The following is a 15,329-nucleotide window of genomic DNA, read 5'->3' on the forward strand; positions in this document are numbered from 1 at the left end:
CTCGGGGCATAATCCTGGCTAGTTCTGTCCGGCTGACACATCCGCTCGCCTAGGGCGTGGCTTCCGGTAGGGAAGACAGGCTTTCCGGTAGGTCCTTTGCTTCCGGGGCGGGACTTCCTGCCCTAAAGGAGTCCGGCTGCCAAAGTGATTGGAGTGCGGTTTACACAGGCCCATGGGCTCCCGAGGCCCTATGTTTTTGGAAAGCGGGTCAGAGAGGACGTTCTTTATAGTTGCTGCTTACGTTTTACATTGCGCGACGCCTCCATTTGCCCGAAAGCTCTTGGCTTTTGTCGACACCGCCCACCTGAGGCTCTTCCGCTTCCCCCTTTCCCAAGCTCCGCCCCCAGCGTCCCGTGGCTATGACGACCGCTCCGCGGGATTCAGTAGTGTGGAAACTCGCGGGACTTTTGCGGGAGTCGGGTGAGTTGACTTCTGGCTTATCTAGTTGGGAGTCTTGGGTGTGTTCGATACTGTCCAGAAACGCTGGGAATCACCGAGTCACTGCCGGCGGGGTCACGAGGTGCCAGCGTCTTCTCTTTTGGGTGTGTTCCTAGTGACGCGTTGTTTACAGTCATGTCTTTGACAGTCTAAACTCTATCCGTCTCTCATACCACTTAACTCTCCAGAGTGAAGGGATCATTAATAGATTAAATATTTGGCGACAAGAGCAGAAAGCACCTTTAAAACACCTTAGATTTGGAGTGAGATCCACATAGGTTAGTCTCAACTCTCTATCAGACTTGGATAAGTTTTTAAAGCCTCAATATTCTTCGCAGATAGGTTAACGTAATGATTGTACTGAACGCAAAATATATCGGGATTTTAGTTAGCTTATTTAGTGCAGTGCATGCGTGCATGCATAATAAGTGTTCAAAAGACAGTGCTACTATAGTTGCTTCTCCCGGTGCCTAGACATGGTGCTCACCATGTCATTTGTTACGCGATTGGCATCAGTTGTAGAAACAAGCTTTGACTCGATATCAGAAATATATCAGTTATCAGCTAGATGATCACAATGAAGATGATTCTTTGAGGGCTGGGGATATCATTCGGTAGCAGAGCATATGCTGAGCATGTGCAAACGTTGACTTACAATCTAGTACCCTCCCCCACCAAAAAAAGAGAGATTCTTCTTTGAGCCTCAGTTTCTCTATCTGTAAGGTAGAGTCAATAGTTGTCTTTAGGAGATAATGATTAGATTCAGATGAGGCAGCAGAGTCATTTGTCATGTGTTGTCTCGATGACATTAGTGCTGGATATCCCACCATGGCATCCCTTGAGTCTCTTGATGGTAGTTCATTTTCTGGTTTGTGTTAATAATTACTCCCATGCTGTGTCTTTTCTAGACTTCCAAGGGACACCTTGAATCATGTCTATACTCAGTGTCTAGTGCATAGAAAATCACTTTTTTAGGTTGTAAGATTTATTACTCAGCAAAAATCTGACTTGGCTCCCAGGCTAGGAATCATGGAGTGTGTGAATATGATTGTGGGGATGGAATCGTTTTGTGTCTTGATTATGGTGGTGGTTGTCATAAGCTACACCAACAGAATAGAACTGACACTGTAACTATTACACCAACATTTTCTGGTTTTGATAATTGTACTATAATTCCGTAAGTGTATTTGGGGGAAGCTGAGTGAAGGGTGTGTGAGGTCTCTGTTAACTCTTGGTATCCCGAGCTGGCCTTGAAATTATGATCTTGACTTCTTGGTCCAACCCTACTCCCGCCCCAAGACAGAGGCTCACTGTGTTGCACTGGTCTGGAATTCACAGGGATCCACCTGCCTCTGTCTCCCACATTCTGAGATTAAAGGTGTGCACCAGTATACCTGGTTTCAGAATATATTAAAAAAATTCCCACAGTTATTGTAACTGTACTTTCCTGATAGAGTGATAAGTGGAAAATATCTGAGAGACGACCTCACAGGGCTCATAGTCTCATTAGGTAGAGCAACTTTATAGAAATAACTGCTGTAATGGACAACATGCATTTCAATGTTTTTTTGAGAATTTCTATAAATGTGCATGTCATTCTTGCAACCAGAAAAAGGTCAATATACAGTTAGCCTTTGTGTAAAGTGGGTGATTGCAGTGTAGAAGTGGGGTACAGGGTGTTATTTCTTTAAATATTTTGATTTTGTGTGTGGAGGGCACCTTTGTATCAAGGCCAGAGGACAGCCAGGGACCTCATGTTTCAGAAGCTGTCTACCTTGTTCTCTGAGAAGGGGTCTCCCACTGAGACCTGGGGCTTGCTGATTAAGTAGGCTGGCTAACCTTTGAGCCCCAGGGATCTTTCTATGTCTGCCTCTTCAGTTCCCACCACTTTGTGGGTGGTGGAGGTCAGATTCAGATTCGCTGGTTTTCTCAGCAAGTCCTTTACTGAGTCATCTCCACAGCCCCAGAGGTATTATTTTGTGAAGGCTTGCTGAGTGAAGGTGATCTTCAGCATGGCGGTGGAAAGGGATGTATTGAAATGAGAGCGTGTAAGCCGAGCCGAGCCGGCTGTGTTTCCAGCTCTGTAAGTAGCCTGGGCTACTTTCTACAGAGTAGAAACCGAAAGCGTTTGGAAAATGTTCCCTGGAGTCTTGTAGTAAAACAGGTTTCTGTATCAGGGTGAAAAGCTAGGATTTTTTTTGTGTGTGGTTGTGTGTGTGTGTGTGTGTGTGTGTTTTCGAGACAGGGTTTCTCTGTGTAGCCCTGGCTGTCCTGGAACTCACTCTGTAGACCAGGCTGGCCTCGAACTCAGAAATCCGCCTGCCTCTGCCTCCCGAGTGCTGGGATTGAAGGTGTGTGCCACCACCGCCCGGCTGTTTGTTTTTTAAATGGGGAGCTGTAAAAGACGTTTGAGCTGGGGAGGAGGTAGACAGTTTGATCTCTCAGTGGAATATCTTCAGTACAGAGAAGAGTGGTACATTTTGGGGGCCCAGAAGGAAAGACCTTTCATTTTGTCCTCCTTCCCATTTGCCCTTCTTCCTGCAGGGGATGCGGTTCTCTCTGGCTGTAGCACACTGAGCCTGCTAACAGCCACACTGCAACAGCTGAACAGAGTGTTTGAACTGTACCTGGGGCCATGGGGCCCAGGCCAGACAGGCTTTGTGGCTCTTCCCTCCCACCCTGCAGACTCACCCGTCATCCTCCAGCTTCAGTTCCTCTTCGATGTGCTTCAGAAAACACTGTCACTCAAGGTCCTAGGAGGAGCATGGGGGCAGGACGCGCAGAGAGCCTTGGGGAACGATGGAGGCAGGGATGGGGTAGGGTGTGAGAAGGCTTCGAGGCTGAGATCCAGATGATGTCAGTGATCCTTACTGGTGCTTATGCCGAGGAAGTGGTGTGGATAAAAGGGAAGGTGCTCTGCCTCAGTAACCTGAATACTCCTTTTTCAGCTGGTCCACATCCCTGGTGTTGGCCTTCCAGGGCCTATCAAGATTTTCCCCTTCAAGTCTCTTCGGCAGCTGGAGGTGAGAACATGTGTGTGGGCAGAAACTAGTGCAAAGGAGCTTCTTGGGGTGAGGACAAAGAGATGGCCTCTTTTGGTGGGAGGTCATGTCTGAAGGCACCATTGCTCCTCGGTAATGTCTTTTCCGTGAACACTTCCTTAAACTGTAGCTGGGCTTTGGGTCTTTTCCCTCCTCCCCAGCAGAAAAGGTAGGGATGAGGCCTTTGTCTTCTTTGAAGCTTTGCTTACCTTCCTCCTTTTCTTCTCTTACACTAGCTTCGAGGAGTCCCCATCCACAGCCTGTGCGGCCTTCGCGGCATCTACTCACAGTTGGAGTCCCTGGTTTGCAACAGAAGCATCCAGGCACTAGAGGTAAGGGGAGTGAGCGGTGGACCCTGATGCCTTACCCCGAGAGATACAGAAGATCCAGCTTTGTGGTTTTCCCCCGTGTTCCCCCTCCCTCTGTCCTGTGTGACACCACAGCCCCGTCCAACCTGTCTGTGTGTTTACAGTCACACCAAGCCGTTTATCTGTCTCCCTATGGTCTGCATATGGTCCCCGTAGTCTGCTCTTTAGGGACAGAGACTTGAGCTTTCTTCAGAGCTGTGGAGTGTCCAGGTAGAGCCTGGTCTATATGAACGGGAGACTAGAAGGTAGAGCATGCCAGGGGAGAAGACAGAGAATGAAGCTGTAGTTATGCCTGTCCCCTAACCAGGACCTCTTGTCGGCCTGCGGTGGGGACCTCTGTTCTGCTCTCCCCTGGCTAGCCTTGCTTTCTGCTGACTTCAGCTACAATGCACTCAGCAACTTAGACAGCTCCCTGGTGAGTGTCCCCCAAGGGAAGGTGCCTTTGAGAATGGAAAGGAGGGTCCTTTGGGGGGAATGCTAGCTGTTTGGCAGGCATCCTTCTGTGAAGAACCTTTCTGTGCTTCCTTTTCCTATCTCCTTCAGCGTCTCCTGTCGGCTCTCCGCTTCCTCAACCTGAGCCACAATCATATCCAGGACTGCAAAGGCTTCCTGATGGTAAGACTGGGCTGCCTGGTTGCTGATGGACTTGACCCTTAGATGGCTCCACTCTCACTGACTGTCAGATTAGCTTGTGCTCCACATGGCTCTTGGGCCTAGGTGGAGGCGCATCCTGAGAATCAGTACTGTGTGTGGGTTTCCCCTCTAGCATACAACAAAGCGCTTCCTAGCTTGGAATACCTGGATGACTGGGGGCAAGTCAGTTACTTCTTGCTTTGTTCACCTGTAAGGTATACATCATGGCAGTACCTGTGAAGAGGACCTGTATCACTTATCCTAGTGTGTAGCCCAGAAGTGATAGATTCCATGATGGTGACAAACCCTTTCCTTGTGACCTTTCTGTCCTCCATTAAAGATAAAGGGGACTGAATACTGGTTAAAGTGGTAAGGGCATACTTCAATGAGAAGTAACGTCCTAAAATGAGGAGGATTCAAAGTGAACTGACTGGAGAATGAGGGAGTGGGAAGGGCATGGACCTCAGCAGCACTCAGAATGGGGAATTCACAAATCAGGAAGTGGTGCTGGGTCCACACTGAAGTGCATGGCTTTTCTCACTGACTGCACTAACTGGCTGGATAGCTCCCCATTGTCCCTCAGAGACTGTGAGACAGAGCCTATGGCTGAAACAGAGGAACTCTTTGGTTGCTCTGAGTGTCTTCTACCAGGTGGGAACTTAAAGGTTGGAGGTAGCATCCAGGGGTGTACCTGGAACTGTTAGGAACCAGCTAGTGTTTGTTCAGGTCTTTCAGTGCAAGGTAGAGGAAGTCGTCTGTGTTGACACTGCAGTTTTTGTAGGCCGGTGTGGATTTGAGAGGATGGCACGGAGGACCCTGCCTAGAGCTTTGTTGAGTTGAGGACCTTTGTCTCCTCACCCACCACCAGGACTTATCTGAGCTGTACCATTTGGACATCTCCTATAACCACCTGAACTTGGTGCCGAGAATGGGACCGTCAGGGGCTGCTCTGGGGACCTTGATACTGAGGGCCAATGAGCTCCGGAGCCTTCAGGGTGAGTAGGAAGTGTACTGGGGTGGCATCAGCTGGAAGGGAATCAGATGGGTGTGGCTCAGGTTGACTGTCTAGAGCTTCATGAGGACTTAGAGGAAGGACTGTGGTGCAAAGATTTCTCCTCCTGCCTCTGTCCAGGGCACACAGAACACCATACCCATTACCCACAACACGCCTCCACAAGGCCTCTTCCTTCCCTCCACTGCCCTAGGCCTGGAGCAGCTGAAGAACCTGCGACATCTCGATGTGGCTTATAACCTTCTAGAAGGACACACAGAGCTGGCACCACTGTGGCTGCTGGCTGAGCTCCGTAAGGTGAGACGCCAGTGTCTAATGGCCTGGGAGCCACCTTTAGGTCTGACTCCTTGTTCCTTCACATAGTGGGATCCGTTGCCTATGCCGTCTCCTTTCTGCCCTCAGCTTTATCTGGAAGGTAACCCTCTGTGGTTCCACCCTGCACATCGTGCAGCCACTGCTCAGTACTTGTCACCGCGGGCCAGAAATGCTGCTCATGGCGTGAGTGAATATCTCATGTCTGTCCCTGATTGAGGCCAAAGTCCCAGTCACCGTGTGGTGCTGTGAGTTCTTGGAGTCACTGGTGATGGGCTCCATCTCCAGCACTGTCCTCTCCTTTGTCTTGCACAGTTCCTGCTTGATGGCAAGGTTTTGTCCCTGAAGGATCTTCAGGTTAGTCAGGTGGGGGTGGGATGAAGGAGGACACATGGGATGACATGAAGGGGGATGGTAGTAGCTTGGGAGACAGGGTAGGAGAGTCTTCCTGGTCAGCAGAAAGTGGGGTCCTCCTCTTGGTTAGCTCCAGCAGGCAGAGGTGCTCCTTTGATTCTGACTCCTTCCTGTCATCACACAGCAAACTTCAGAATCTTCAGGGCTTGTTTCTGTGACCCAACCCCTGCCCTGGACAGTAGGAAGTACCACTGAAACCTCAGGTGGCCCTGAGTTGAGTGATAGCCTCTCCTCAGGGGGCATTGTGGCCCAGGCCCCGCTTCGTAAGGTTAAGGTAAGTAGCTTCTTCTGCTGGTTTGTCCCTGGGCTTGCGTGATGTCTTTACTGGTGCTGTGGGTAACTCGGTAGACTAGCCACAGGAAGGCCTTGTCCTTGTTAGGACTTGGTATTTTCTGGTGAGTTAGGTAGGCAGCTATGGATGGCCAGGCTGGCTTTCATAGAATTCCATCTCTCTATCCAAACCAGAGCCGAGTCCGTGTGAGGCGGGCTAGCATCTCTGAGCCCAGTGACACAGACCCGGAGCTCCGAACTCTGGACCCCTCCCCAGCTGGTAAGTTGACCGTACTTGCTCACTCCATTTCAGACCTCTCGAATCTTGATGTCGCCTTACATGTAGGTGTCAGAGGAGAAACTTGATTTTGAGGTGGTACAGATTATTGTGGAGGGCCCCTCAATCTGTTGTCTTTATAGTTTAACCCTAAGAGAGAGATCTGCTTCCAGGCAGCATTCTCCTAAGAACATGGATTTTATAGGTGCTAAAGATTCTATAAGAAAGAGACTTTATGGCCACCACCATTTGGGAAACACAAGCTGAAACAACGTGAAACAGGTTTCTTCCCTACAAGTCATCTCAGAGTCTGAGATGTGTGGCCATGTTTGTGAATCTCCACAAATTTTGTTTTGTGTGTGGTCCAGGATTGCTTATAGTCACAGTATTCCATAGGACATGCCTGAGGACATTCTGCTGAGGGGAGGCCTATTGAAGAGGCTGGGGTCAGCCGCCATGGTCTTGGGGGGGGGCGCTCAGCTCTCCGTCCTCCTCTGTCTCAGGGTGGTTTGTGCAGCAGCATCGAGAACTGGAGCTGCTGGCCAGTTTCCGGGAGCGGTTTGGTTGTGACTGGCTGCAGTATAGGAGCCACCTGGAGACCATGGGGAGCCCCCCTCTTACCACCACCAAGACTCCTGCCCTTAGCACCCCTCCTCTGGATGTCCAGAGCCTGGAGACTGCATGCAGCCCTCCAGCCATAGGGGAAGACACTAAGGAATCGCCAGAGAAGGTGTCAGAGGAAGGCAGGGTGGAGCTAGAGGCCCGTGAGGAGAGGGAAGAACAGGATAAAGAAGAGGAGCTGAGAGAAGACCTGGAGGAGGAAGAGGAGCAGAAGGCAGTGGAAGGTGAGAGGCTTGTGACCATAGGGGCTTTGGGGGCACGTGGCATTGGGATGTTAGAGGGGCTGTGGAGAGGCCAGGCTGGGTAGAATACCACTCACGGGATAGCAGAGGACCTGGACACTTTTTTCACTCCAGTTCTCTCTTGGTCTCTCTGCAGCAGAGCTCTGTCGTCCCATGTTGGTGTGTCCCTTGCAGGGAATTGGGGGTGTGCAAGGCAAGGAGTGCTTTCTCCGGGTCACTTCTGCCCACTTGTTTGAAGTGGAACTCCAAGCAGCTCGGACCCTGGAGCGGCTGGAGCTACAGAGCCTGGTGGCAGCTGAGCTAGAGTCAGAGACTGGAACCCAAGGTGAACCAGTGTCTGAGGTGAGTTATTGGGTCAGGTTCTGGGGAAGGGATTCTTGGCATTTCCAGAGTCATCTTTGAGAACCTGTTGGCTCTTGTGTGTCAGGCCTGCTGGGCTTGCCAGGGCAGGCTCACAATAGACAATGACACAAGGGTCTTTTTCTATCTTCTCTGATGAGAACTCGGTGCCAAGGAGGGGTGCTGAGTGTGTGTGGGGCTGATGTGTGTGACTTGGGAGACTAAAGGATGGACTCTGTGCAAGGACTTAGTGTCAGCACCAGCATTGTGGGGTCCAGAGTTTCTGTTTTCCTCCACTCTCCATGTAGCCCTGACCCCTTTCCTCTGCTCACTGCTGTGTTCTCCTTTCTTCCTGCACAGGGCTCAGGTCCACCCCCTGGGGCTCCAGTTCTTGTCCTGCGCTTTTCCTACATCTGTCCTGACAGGCAGTTACGTCGATATGTTGTGCTGGAGCCAGAGGCCCATGAAGCCATCCAGGTGATGGAATCCAGAGGCGGGTGGGAAGTGGGGAGGGAGCAGGTGCAGGCTGGAGGGTTAGAGGTATGCCAGGCAGGTCCACCTGCTCACAGCTAGCTTCCTTCTGCCCTATCTCCCTCAGGAGCTACTCGCTGTACTGACCCCATTCACCAGTGTGAAAGAGCAGCAACCTGGGGAGGCCAAGGACCCACAGGGGGCCAGATTCCAGTGTCTACGTTGTAGCTGTGAGTTCAAGCCAGAGGAGCCCAGGTTGCAACTGGAGAGTGATGAAGGCTGGAAGCCTCTGTTTCAAAATACAGGTACCAGCTGTGCCCTTGGCCTCGCTGGCTACCTAGCTATCCCATTGCAGGGAACGTGTCTCTGAGAGGAGTGTGGAGAGGGAGCCCAAGGGAGAAAGGCATACGACTGCCTGCCTCCTGCATTAAGCAGCAGAAATGTCCCCGTCAGAGTTGGGAAGTGCTGTTCTGTGAGTATACTTAAACATACACTTCAAATCTCCTCACTTGATGGCTTTTGGCAGTTTGTGGGTGACATCTCAGGAATGGCATAAAGCCTAGTTGAGTCCTCAGTGCTGCTCCGGGTTGTCATGTGCCCTCTGTGCAGTGGCTGGTGAGTGAGCTGCTTTGGTGTTTGGCACAAGTTCCTTCCTTGACTGACCTTGTTAGCACTTGGTAGGATGCAGCACCTTGTGGTTTCTCTTTGTGTTCTGTTCTGGGAATTTCTCCACTATAGGCTAGTCAAACAAAAGGGCTTTGGAGATGTTGAAGAAGGAAGGGAAATTCTGGATAACAGCTGTGCGAAATGCACAATTTTTATCAGCCACATTTCTTGGCAGCAGACATAGCAGGACTATGTTATTTTTTTTCCAGAAAAATACCCTTGTGTCATTGTCTATTGTGAGCCTGCCCTGCCAAGCCCAGCAGGCCTGGCCACATAAGCAATGGGACATCACAGCTCTTTCTGGGTCCTGGCTGTCTCCCATAGGTACTGTGGCTTCTGCATTAACAGAATTTCTCTTTGAAAAGTTTTGATGTTTCAAGACCAAGTCTTATATAACTAGGCTGGCCTCAAACTTGAATGTACCTGAAGCTGGCTTTGAATTTGTGATAGTCCCCCTGCCTCAGCCTCTTGAATTCTGGGATTACAGTTGTGTGCTACTTTGCCCAGCTTTCTTGTGAGATTTAAATATGACAGTAAAGCACCAAGCATAGCTCCTGGCACAAAACAAAGGTCCTTCAATATATGGTAGCTCCTGTTACTGCCTCCAGCTGCAGAGGTATGGGCAGGATGTGTGAATTAGTTTAGTTCGTTCTTCCTTTCTTTCTTTCTTTCTTTCTTTCTTTCTTTCTTTCTTTCTTTCTTCCTTTCTCTCTCTCTCTCTCTCTCTCTCTCTCTCTCTCTCTCTCTCTCTCTCTCTCTCTCTTTCCTTGCAAAATGGGATATGAGAAGTTTTGATGGAGCCGCCACATAAGAACATTGCCGTGGGTGCTAGCACATGCCTGGGTTGTGTAGCCACTCAGTGTCTCCCCCCTCATTGTTGATCCACATCCTTCATTCTTTACCTGTGTCCACTCACCCTTCCTGCTGACGCCTTGAGGCAGATGTGATTTTTCATTATCTTATGGTGGTCAGGCTCAGAGCACAGATGACTGGTCCACGATTATCCATCCATCTACAGTTAACGAAGCTGGGACTTAAACCTGCCTGGCATGAGAGACCTCCTTGCCTTCCCCAGTCTGTTGGTTTTGCTGTTAGTTGTTGTTATCATTATTATCGTGTGTGTCCATGTGTGTGTGTGTGTGTGTGTGTGTGTGTAAGCCAGAGACCAATCAACTTTGGGTGTCCTCCTCAATCATTTTTCAGTCATTTTCCACCTTAGTTTTTGGCATAATCTCTCATTGAACCTGGAGCACGTCAGTTTGTTTAGGCTGCCTGGCCAGCAAGCTCTAGCGGTAGGCTGTGTCTCCCCAGAACACTGGGAGGCTCACATGGCCCCACATTGCTCTCACTTGGGGCCTGGGCATCTGGACTCTGATCCTCATGCTGTGTAGGAGATACTGTAAGGATTGGACCATCCATCTTCCTAGCTCTTGATTTTGGTTTCTTAGGAATTGCTAGTAAAGCGTTGCAGTGCTTGAGTAAGCCAACGCTATGGGAAGGGGCCAGGGCAGGACCTGGAAATTAGGAGATAGGATGTAGTTTTAGGAGGCTGTTGGCCAAGGGCTAACTTGACCCTTGGATGAGGAGAGGCAGATTAGAGACTATGCTTAGATGTGGGGTTAGGGCTGGGATGTTGGAGATGCTGGCCGTGACTGGAGCTAGAGATAGGATCTGAGGAGGCTGGACAGTGGCAGGGAGTATTGTGAGCATTGTGCCCTTGGGAGGTTGACAGAGTGTCCCTCCCTCCCTCCAGAATCTCCTGTTGTATGTCCCAGCTGTGGGAGTGACCACGTGGTTCTCCTAACTGTGTCTGAGGAAGTCCTGAATAGAGAGCGGAACCAGGAAGACCAATCAGCAGATTCTGTGTGTGACCTTGCTGACCACGGTGGCTATCCCAGTGCACCTGATGGCATCCCACCTCAGGCATCCGTATGCCATGGCCACAGCAGCTGGAGTCTCAGCCCTTGTGAGTATGGGTGGAACAAAGTGGAAGTGTGCTTGGGGGAGGGATGGGCATGGGGGGTGGGGGAAGGGGGAAGGGGGAAGGAAAGTTGGAGCTGTGGCCTCCTGGAGCCAGGCTGGTGACCTGTTGATTGCTCATAGCCCCTGGACACTCCGGTTTTCGCTCTGTGGACCACCGGCTCCGGCTCTTCCTGGATGTTGAGGTATTCAGCGACTCCGAGGAAGAGTTCCAGTGCTGCACCAAGGTCTGTGCCACCCACGACCCATGGCCCTGGGCATCCAGTCAAAATGCTTGGGTTTCAGCAGCAGCAGCAGCAGCAGCAGCAGCAGCAGCAGCAGCAGCAGCAGATAGTTACCGTGTGACTATGGGCATGTTTCTTCACACTTGAGGTTCAGTTGTCCCATCCAGGTAGGAATAGTGTTCCTTGACCTAGAGCCAAGGCCGAGAGCAGACGTCTGTCCTGCAGCACAAACATGTGCCATCACTTCCTCCTGCCCAGGACACTCAGGCTCATCCACACAGCTGTCTTGCCCTTAGTCATAGAGAAACCGGGTTATGCAGTGTGAAGCTGCTGCGTCAGGGCAAGGTCTTAGAGGGGCTGTTTAATCCAGTCTGCATGGGCCCATGCTCTAGGAGAAGGAAGCTAGAAATGTCCAGAGGCCTGAGAGAAGGTAGCTCGTGGGAAAGATGGGACAGCCAGTGTGCAGGGCTAGAGGCAGCTTCCTCGGGAATCTAGGAGGCCGGGAAAAGCTGCCCAGAAGCAACCTGGTGTCTGCCAGGAGTGTGGATGGGGTCTAGGGACTGCCCAGAGGATGTGAATCGGGAGTACTAGTCAAGTCTGTTACTTAAGATGGCCTTGACTGAGTGTGGAGGCTAGGTTGGAAATGGGGAGATGATGGGGGTGGGTGGGAAGCGACTGCAGGCTCACAGGTAGTGAAGCGGTCATGATAGGAGCGCGGGTTGGAATGCCACTCAGCTTTTGGTCTGGCGCTGTCTGCTTGCTTTTATTTTCTAATTTCTCATCAACTTTCCCTTCCCTTAGGTGCCAGTGGTGTTAGCAGGCCACACAGGGGAGTTTCTGTGCCTTGTGGTTGTGTCTGACCACATGCTTTACCTGTTGAAGGTGACAGGGGCCATCTGGTGAGTGTGCCAGGTGTATAGCTGGAGCCGCGTCACAGTCCTGCCAACCTCTTTCCATCCTCCTCTTACTCTTGGTTTCTCTGCCCTCTCCACAGTGGGCCTCCTGCTAGCTGGCTGCAGCCCACCCTGGCCATTTCTCTGCAGGACCTAAGTGGCATGGAGCTTGGCCTTGCAGGCCAGAGCCTTCGTCTGGAGTGGGCAGCTGGGACTGGCAGCTGTGTACTACTGCCCCGAGATGCCAGGCATTGCCGTGCCTTCCTTGAGGAACTCACTGGTGAGGGAGAGGCTGGGAGGGATGGATGTGGAAGTGAAGCTTTCAGGGCCTGCTGCTCAGTTTGACGCTCACCAGTAGATGGTCCTGGAACTTCCTGTTCTGTCAAATCCCACTGGTAGAAGTTTCTGAGGCCCAGAGTTAATGGAGTGGAACCAGGGTTGAGGCTGAGGTAGAGGACTGCAGAGGCCTCTGAGAGGTTCTGTCTCTGGCTGCCTTTATCCAGGTGTTTTGCAATCTCTGCCTCGTACCCAGAGAAACTGCATCAGTGCCACAGAGGAGGTGGTAACCCCACAGCATCGGCTCTGGTGAGTCAGCAGGGGTAGGGTTAGGGGGTGGAGTCCCATTCTTGTGCCCACATCTACTCCCATCCTACCCTGGCTGATTCTCTCCCTGAGTCTGCTGTGATCTCCACAGGCCATTGCTGGGGAAAGATACTTCTGCAGAGGTGCCCCAGTTTTTCTACCTTCGGGCATTTCTGGCTGAAGGTAAGGCCGAGTTGGCGGTGCTTCTCTGGTTTCTACAGCCCATATTGTCCTTGGCTTGTCCACTATTGCCTCTATCGTGCCCATGGAGAAGGCTCAGTTTCTGGCATCTGGACTCCTCACCCTACAGGCATATCCACAGTAAAGTGGGTGATTGGCTGGATATGTTCCACTCATCCTGTCAAGAGGCCACGGACCACTGATGGGGGTGGCTGGTGTGCTGGCTCCCTCAGTATAGGCCTTCAGGGCCTTTGGCTGTCAGCGGTCCCTGGAGTGTGTGGAAGCATAATGCCGATCTGTGGCCAACTCTTTAGTGTGGCACACACCTCTTCTCCAGGGCGGCACCGGGACACTAATCTCGGGGATCTAGGTCCAACATAGCCTTTCATTGTAGGCGTCATCTTGCCCCTCTCCCTTGCTCTCATTGCAGGCTCCTCTACCTGTCCTGTGTCCCTGTTGCTGACGTTGACCACCCTGTACCTATTAGATGAAGACCCTGCAGGGTCCCATGCAGAATCTCCCTTCCCAGTGGTGTCTGGTGAAGCCTCTGAGCAGCCCGCTCCTCAGGGGCCAGGTCCTTCCTTGCAGGTCAGGGAGCAGCAACCACTCAGCAGTCTGAGCTCTGTGCAACTGTATCGCACAAGCCCTTTGGACCTGCGGCTCATCTTCTATGACGAGGTGTGTGTGTGTGTGTGTGTACACAATGTGGCAATGCATCTCCAAAGGATGGGAATGGATTGGGATGGTGCTAAGGGAGGTGCAGGCATATAATGGGGACAGAGTCCTGATGTAAAAGACCTAGGTTTGGATGAGCATCATGTGTAGAAAACAGCAGTCAACTGTGGCAGTATCCTGGCCTTGATGCCCTGTACTGAAATACCTAGCTGGTGTATGTTGGTGTGATCAGCCTACCCACTGTGTGCCAACTGTTTGACCTTTACAACTCCAACACGAGGAGGAGGTGCTATTATTGGTCCTGTATTACAGATGATGTAACTAAGGCTCAGAGACATGAAACTTGGACAAGTCACAAGGGTAGAGTCAAGAATTGAACCTGCAGTTATTGGAATTGACTTTAGAACTCATGTTCCTTATAGCATGGAAGATGAGAGATGGAACTGTGAACAGCAGCCCCCTAGAGCCCTCAGGCAGTGCTGACTAGACTGGCGTTAATGCTCAGAGTCACCCTTTAATGCAGTGTCACATAGACCTGGGGTGGGGAAAGGGGGAAGAGCCTTTAAAGGCAGAGGGTGATGTGTCCTCTCTAAGACCTTCCTTGGACTTTTGGTATATTTCTTCCCATGTTTCCCTTGCCTGCTGCTCAATCTACCAGGTGTCTCGACTGGAGAGTTTCTGGGCACTCCGTGTTGTATGTGTGGAGCAGCTGACAGCCCTGCTGGCCTGGATTCGGGAACCCTGGGAAGAGTTGTTCTCCATTGGTCTCCGGACGGTAACCCAGGAGGTGCTGGACCTCGACCGATGAGGCTTCTTCACTGACTCGTGGTGGAATTGCACTGCCAAAGTCCCTTCTAGGCTCTGGGTCTGGCTGCTTGCCTGGCTGCTGTTGGCCACTGGCTTGTGAGGTTCCAAATGACTACAGCTTAAGAGAAGGACAAGAGAAACCATTTGGCCCTTGATGATCTGCAGTAGAGCAGGCTAAGTGGTCAGTGGAAACATTTCTCCAGCACTTTCTCTCAGGTATCAAGAAAGGTTTCCATGCCAGGTGTCATGGGTAGTACATAGAAATGTCTCCCATAAAGCCTGTCATCCCCTAATCTCTTCCTGGAAGCAACCTTGTTTGCACTGAGACCCATCTGCAGTCCTGATCTAGCATAGTAGAATTGTACCTAGTGTACCTAGTCCCCAGGCAGGTTGTGACCTATCCTGTGGCCTTGAATGAGATCACTGCCAGTCAAATAGTTGGCCCTTTAAGATTTTTTCATTGTTCTATTTGAGACAGGGTCTCATAACCTTGATTGGCCTAGAACTTGCTATGTAGACCTGGCTGACCTTGAACTCATAGAGGCCTGCCTCTGCCTTCTAAGTGCTGAGATTAATGGCATGAGCCACCAAATGTGAGAAAATCGTGAACTTCCCCTCTTCCCAAAGTTTACATTTTAAATAAAGACCTGCAATAAAAAGTAAGATTCTGTCATTGCTGACTCTGGAAGTCACCTCCCGAGCCAAGCACTGTACCTGTCCAAAAATTTCAATGCATATATACACACACATGTACACATTACCTGCTTAACTGCCCCACCCCACCCCAGCACCCCCCAAAAAGTAGTCAGTTTTTCCCAGGCAATGCCATATCTGGTCTGCTGGGATGGTGAGGGGGAAATGCTAAGTCTTAGGACAGGCTAGCC

At 51.1% G+C, this 15,329-nt stretch overlaps 1 protein-coding gene across 2 annotated transcripts; it reads left to right on the top strand.

The window, feature by feature from the left end:
• Window positions 1-144: 144 nt before the first annotated feature.
• On the top strand, window positions 145-15,108 carry Stk11ip (serine/threonine kinase 11 interacting protein). Of its 2 annotated transcripts, XM_028760702.1 has the most exons (24): window positions 145-420; window positions 2,983-3,188; window positions 3,387-3,461; window positions 3,716-3,811; window positions 4,155-4,262; window positions 4,391-4,462; window positions 5,349-5,475; window positions 5,686-5,789; window positions 5,895-5,990; window positions 6,120-6,161; window positions 6,343-6,492; window positions 6,684-6,768; window positions 7,269-7,610; window positions 7,765-7,970; window positions 8,328-8,444; window positions 8,566-8,743; window positions 10,858-11,070; window positions 11,208-11,311; window positions 12,110-12,207; window positions 12,303-12,481; window positions 12,705-12,786; window positions 12,896-12,966; window positions 13,394-13,641; window positions 14,297-15,108. In XM_028760702.1, exons 1-24 carry the CDS (start codon window positions 360-362, stop codon window positions 14,444-14,446), a joined length of 3,210 nt encoding a protein of 1,069 aa, XP_028616535.1. In that variant the 5' UTR covers window positions 145-359; the 3' UTR covers window positions 14,447-15,108. The 2 variants fall into 2 exon arrangements, with proteins under 2 accessions (XP_028616535.1, XP_028616536.1); XM_028760703.1 differs by lacking the exon at window positions 4,155-4,262.
• Window positions 15,109-15,329: the final 221 nt, after the last annotated feature.

Source organism: Grammomys surdaster, unplaced genomic scaffold (assembly GCF_004785775.1).
Source record: "Grammomys surdaster isolate TR1022 unplaced genomic scaffold, NIH_TR_1.0 126546, whole genome shotgun sequence".
In the NCBI taxonomy this organism is placed as follows: domain Eukaryota; kingdom Metazoa; phylum Chordata; class Mammalia; order Rodentia; family Muridae; genus Grammomys; species Grammomys surdaster.

Bases quoted from the DNA above. Each gene is read 5' to 3' on its own strand.
- Stk11ip (XM_028760702.1), top strand. From the start codon at position 360: ATGACGACCGCTCCGCGGGATTCAGTAGTGTGGAAACTCGCGGGACTT. The intron at 421-2,982 runs GTGAGTTGACTT...TTCTTCCTGCAG, and splicing joins GGGACTTTTGCGGGAGTCGG to GGGATGCGGTTCTCTCTGGC. The intron at 4,463-5,348 runs GTAAGACTGGGC...ACCCACCACCAG, and splicing joins ACTGCAAAGGCTTCCTGATG to GACTTATCTGAGCTGTACCA.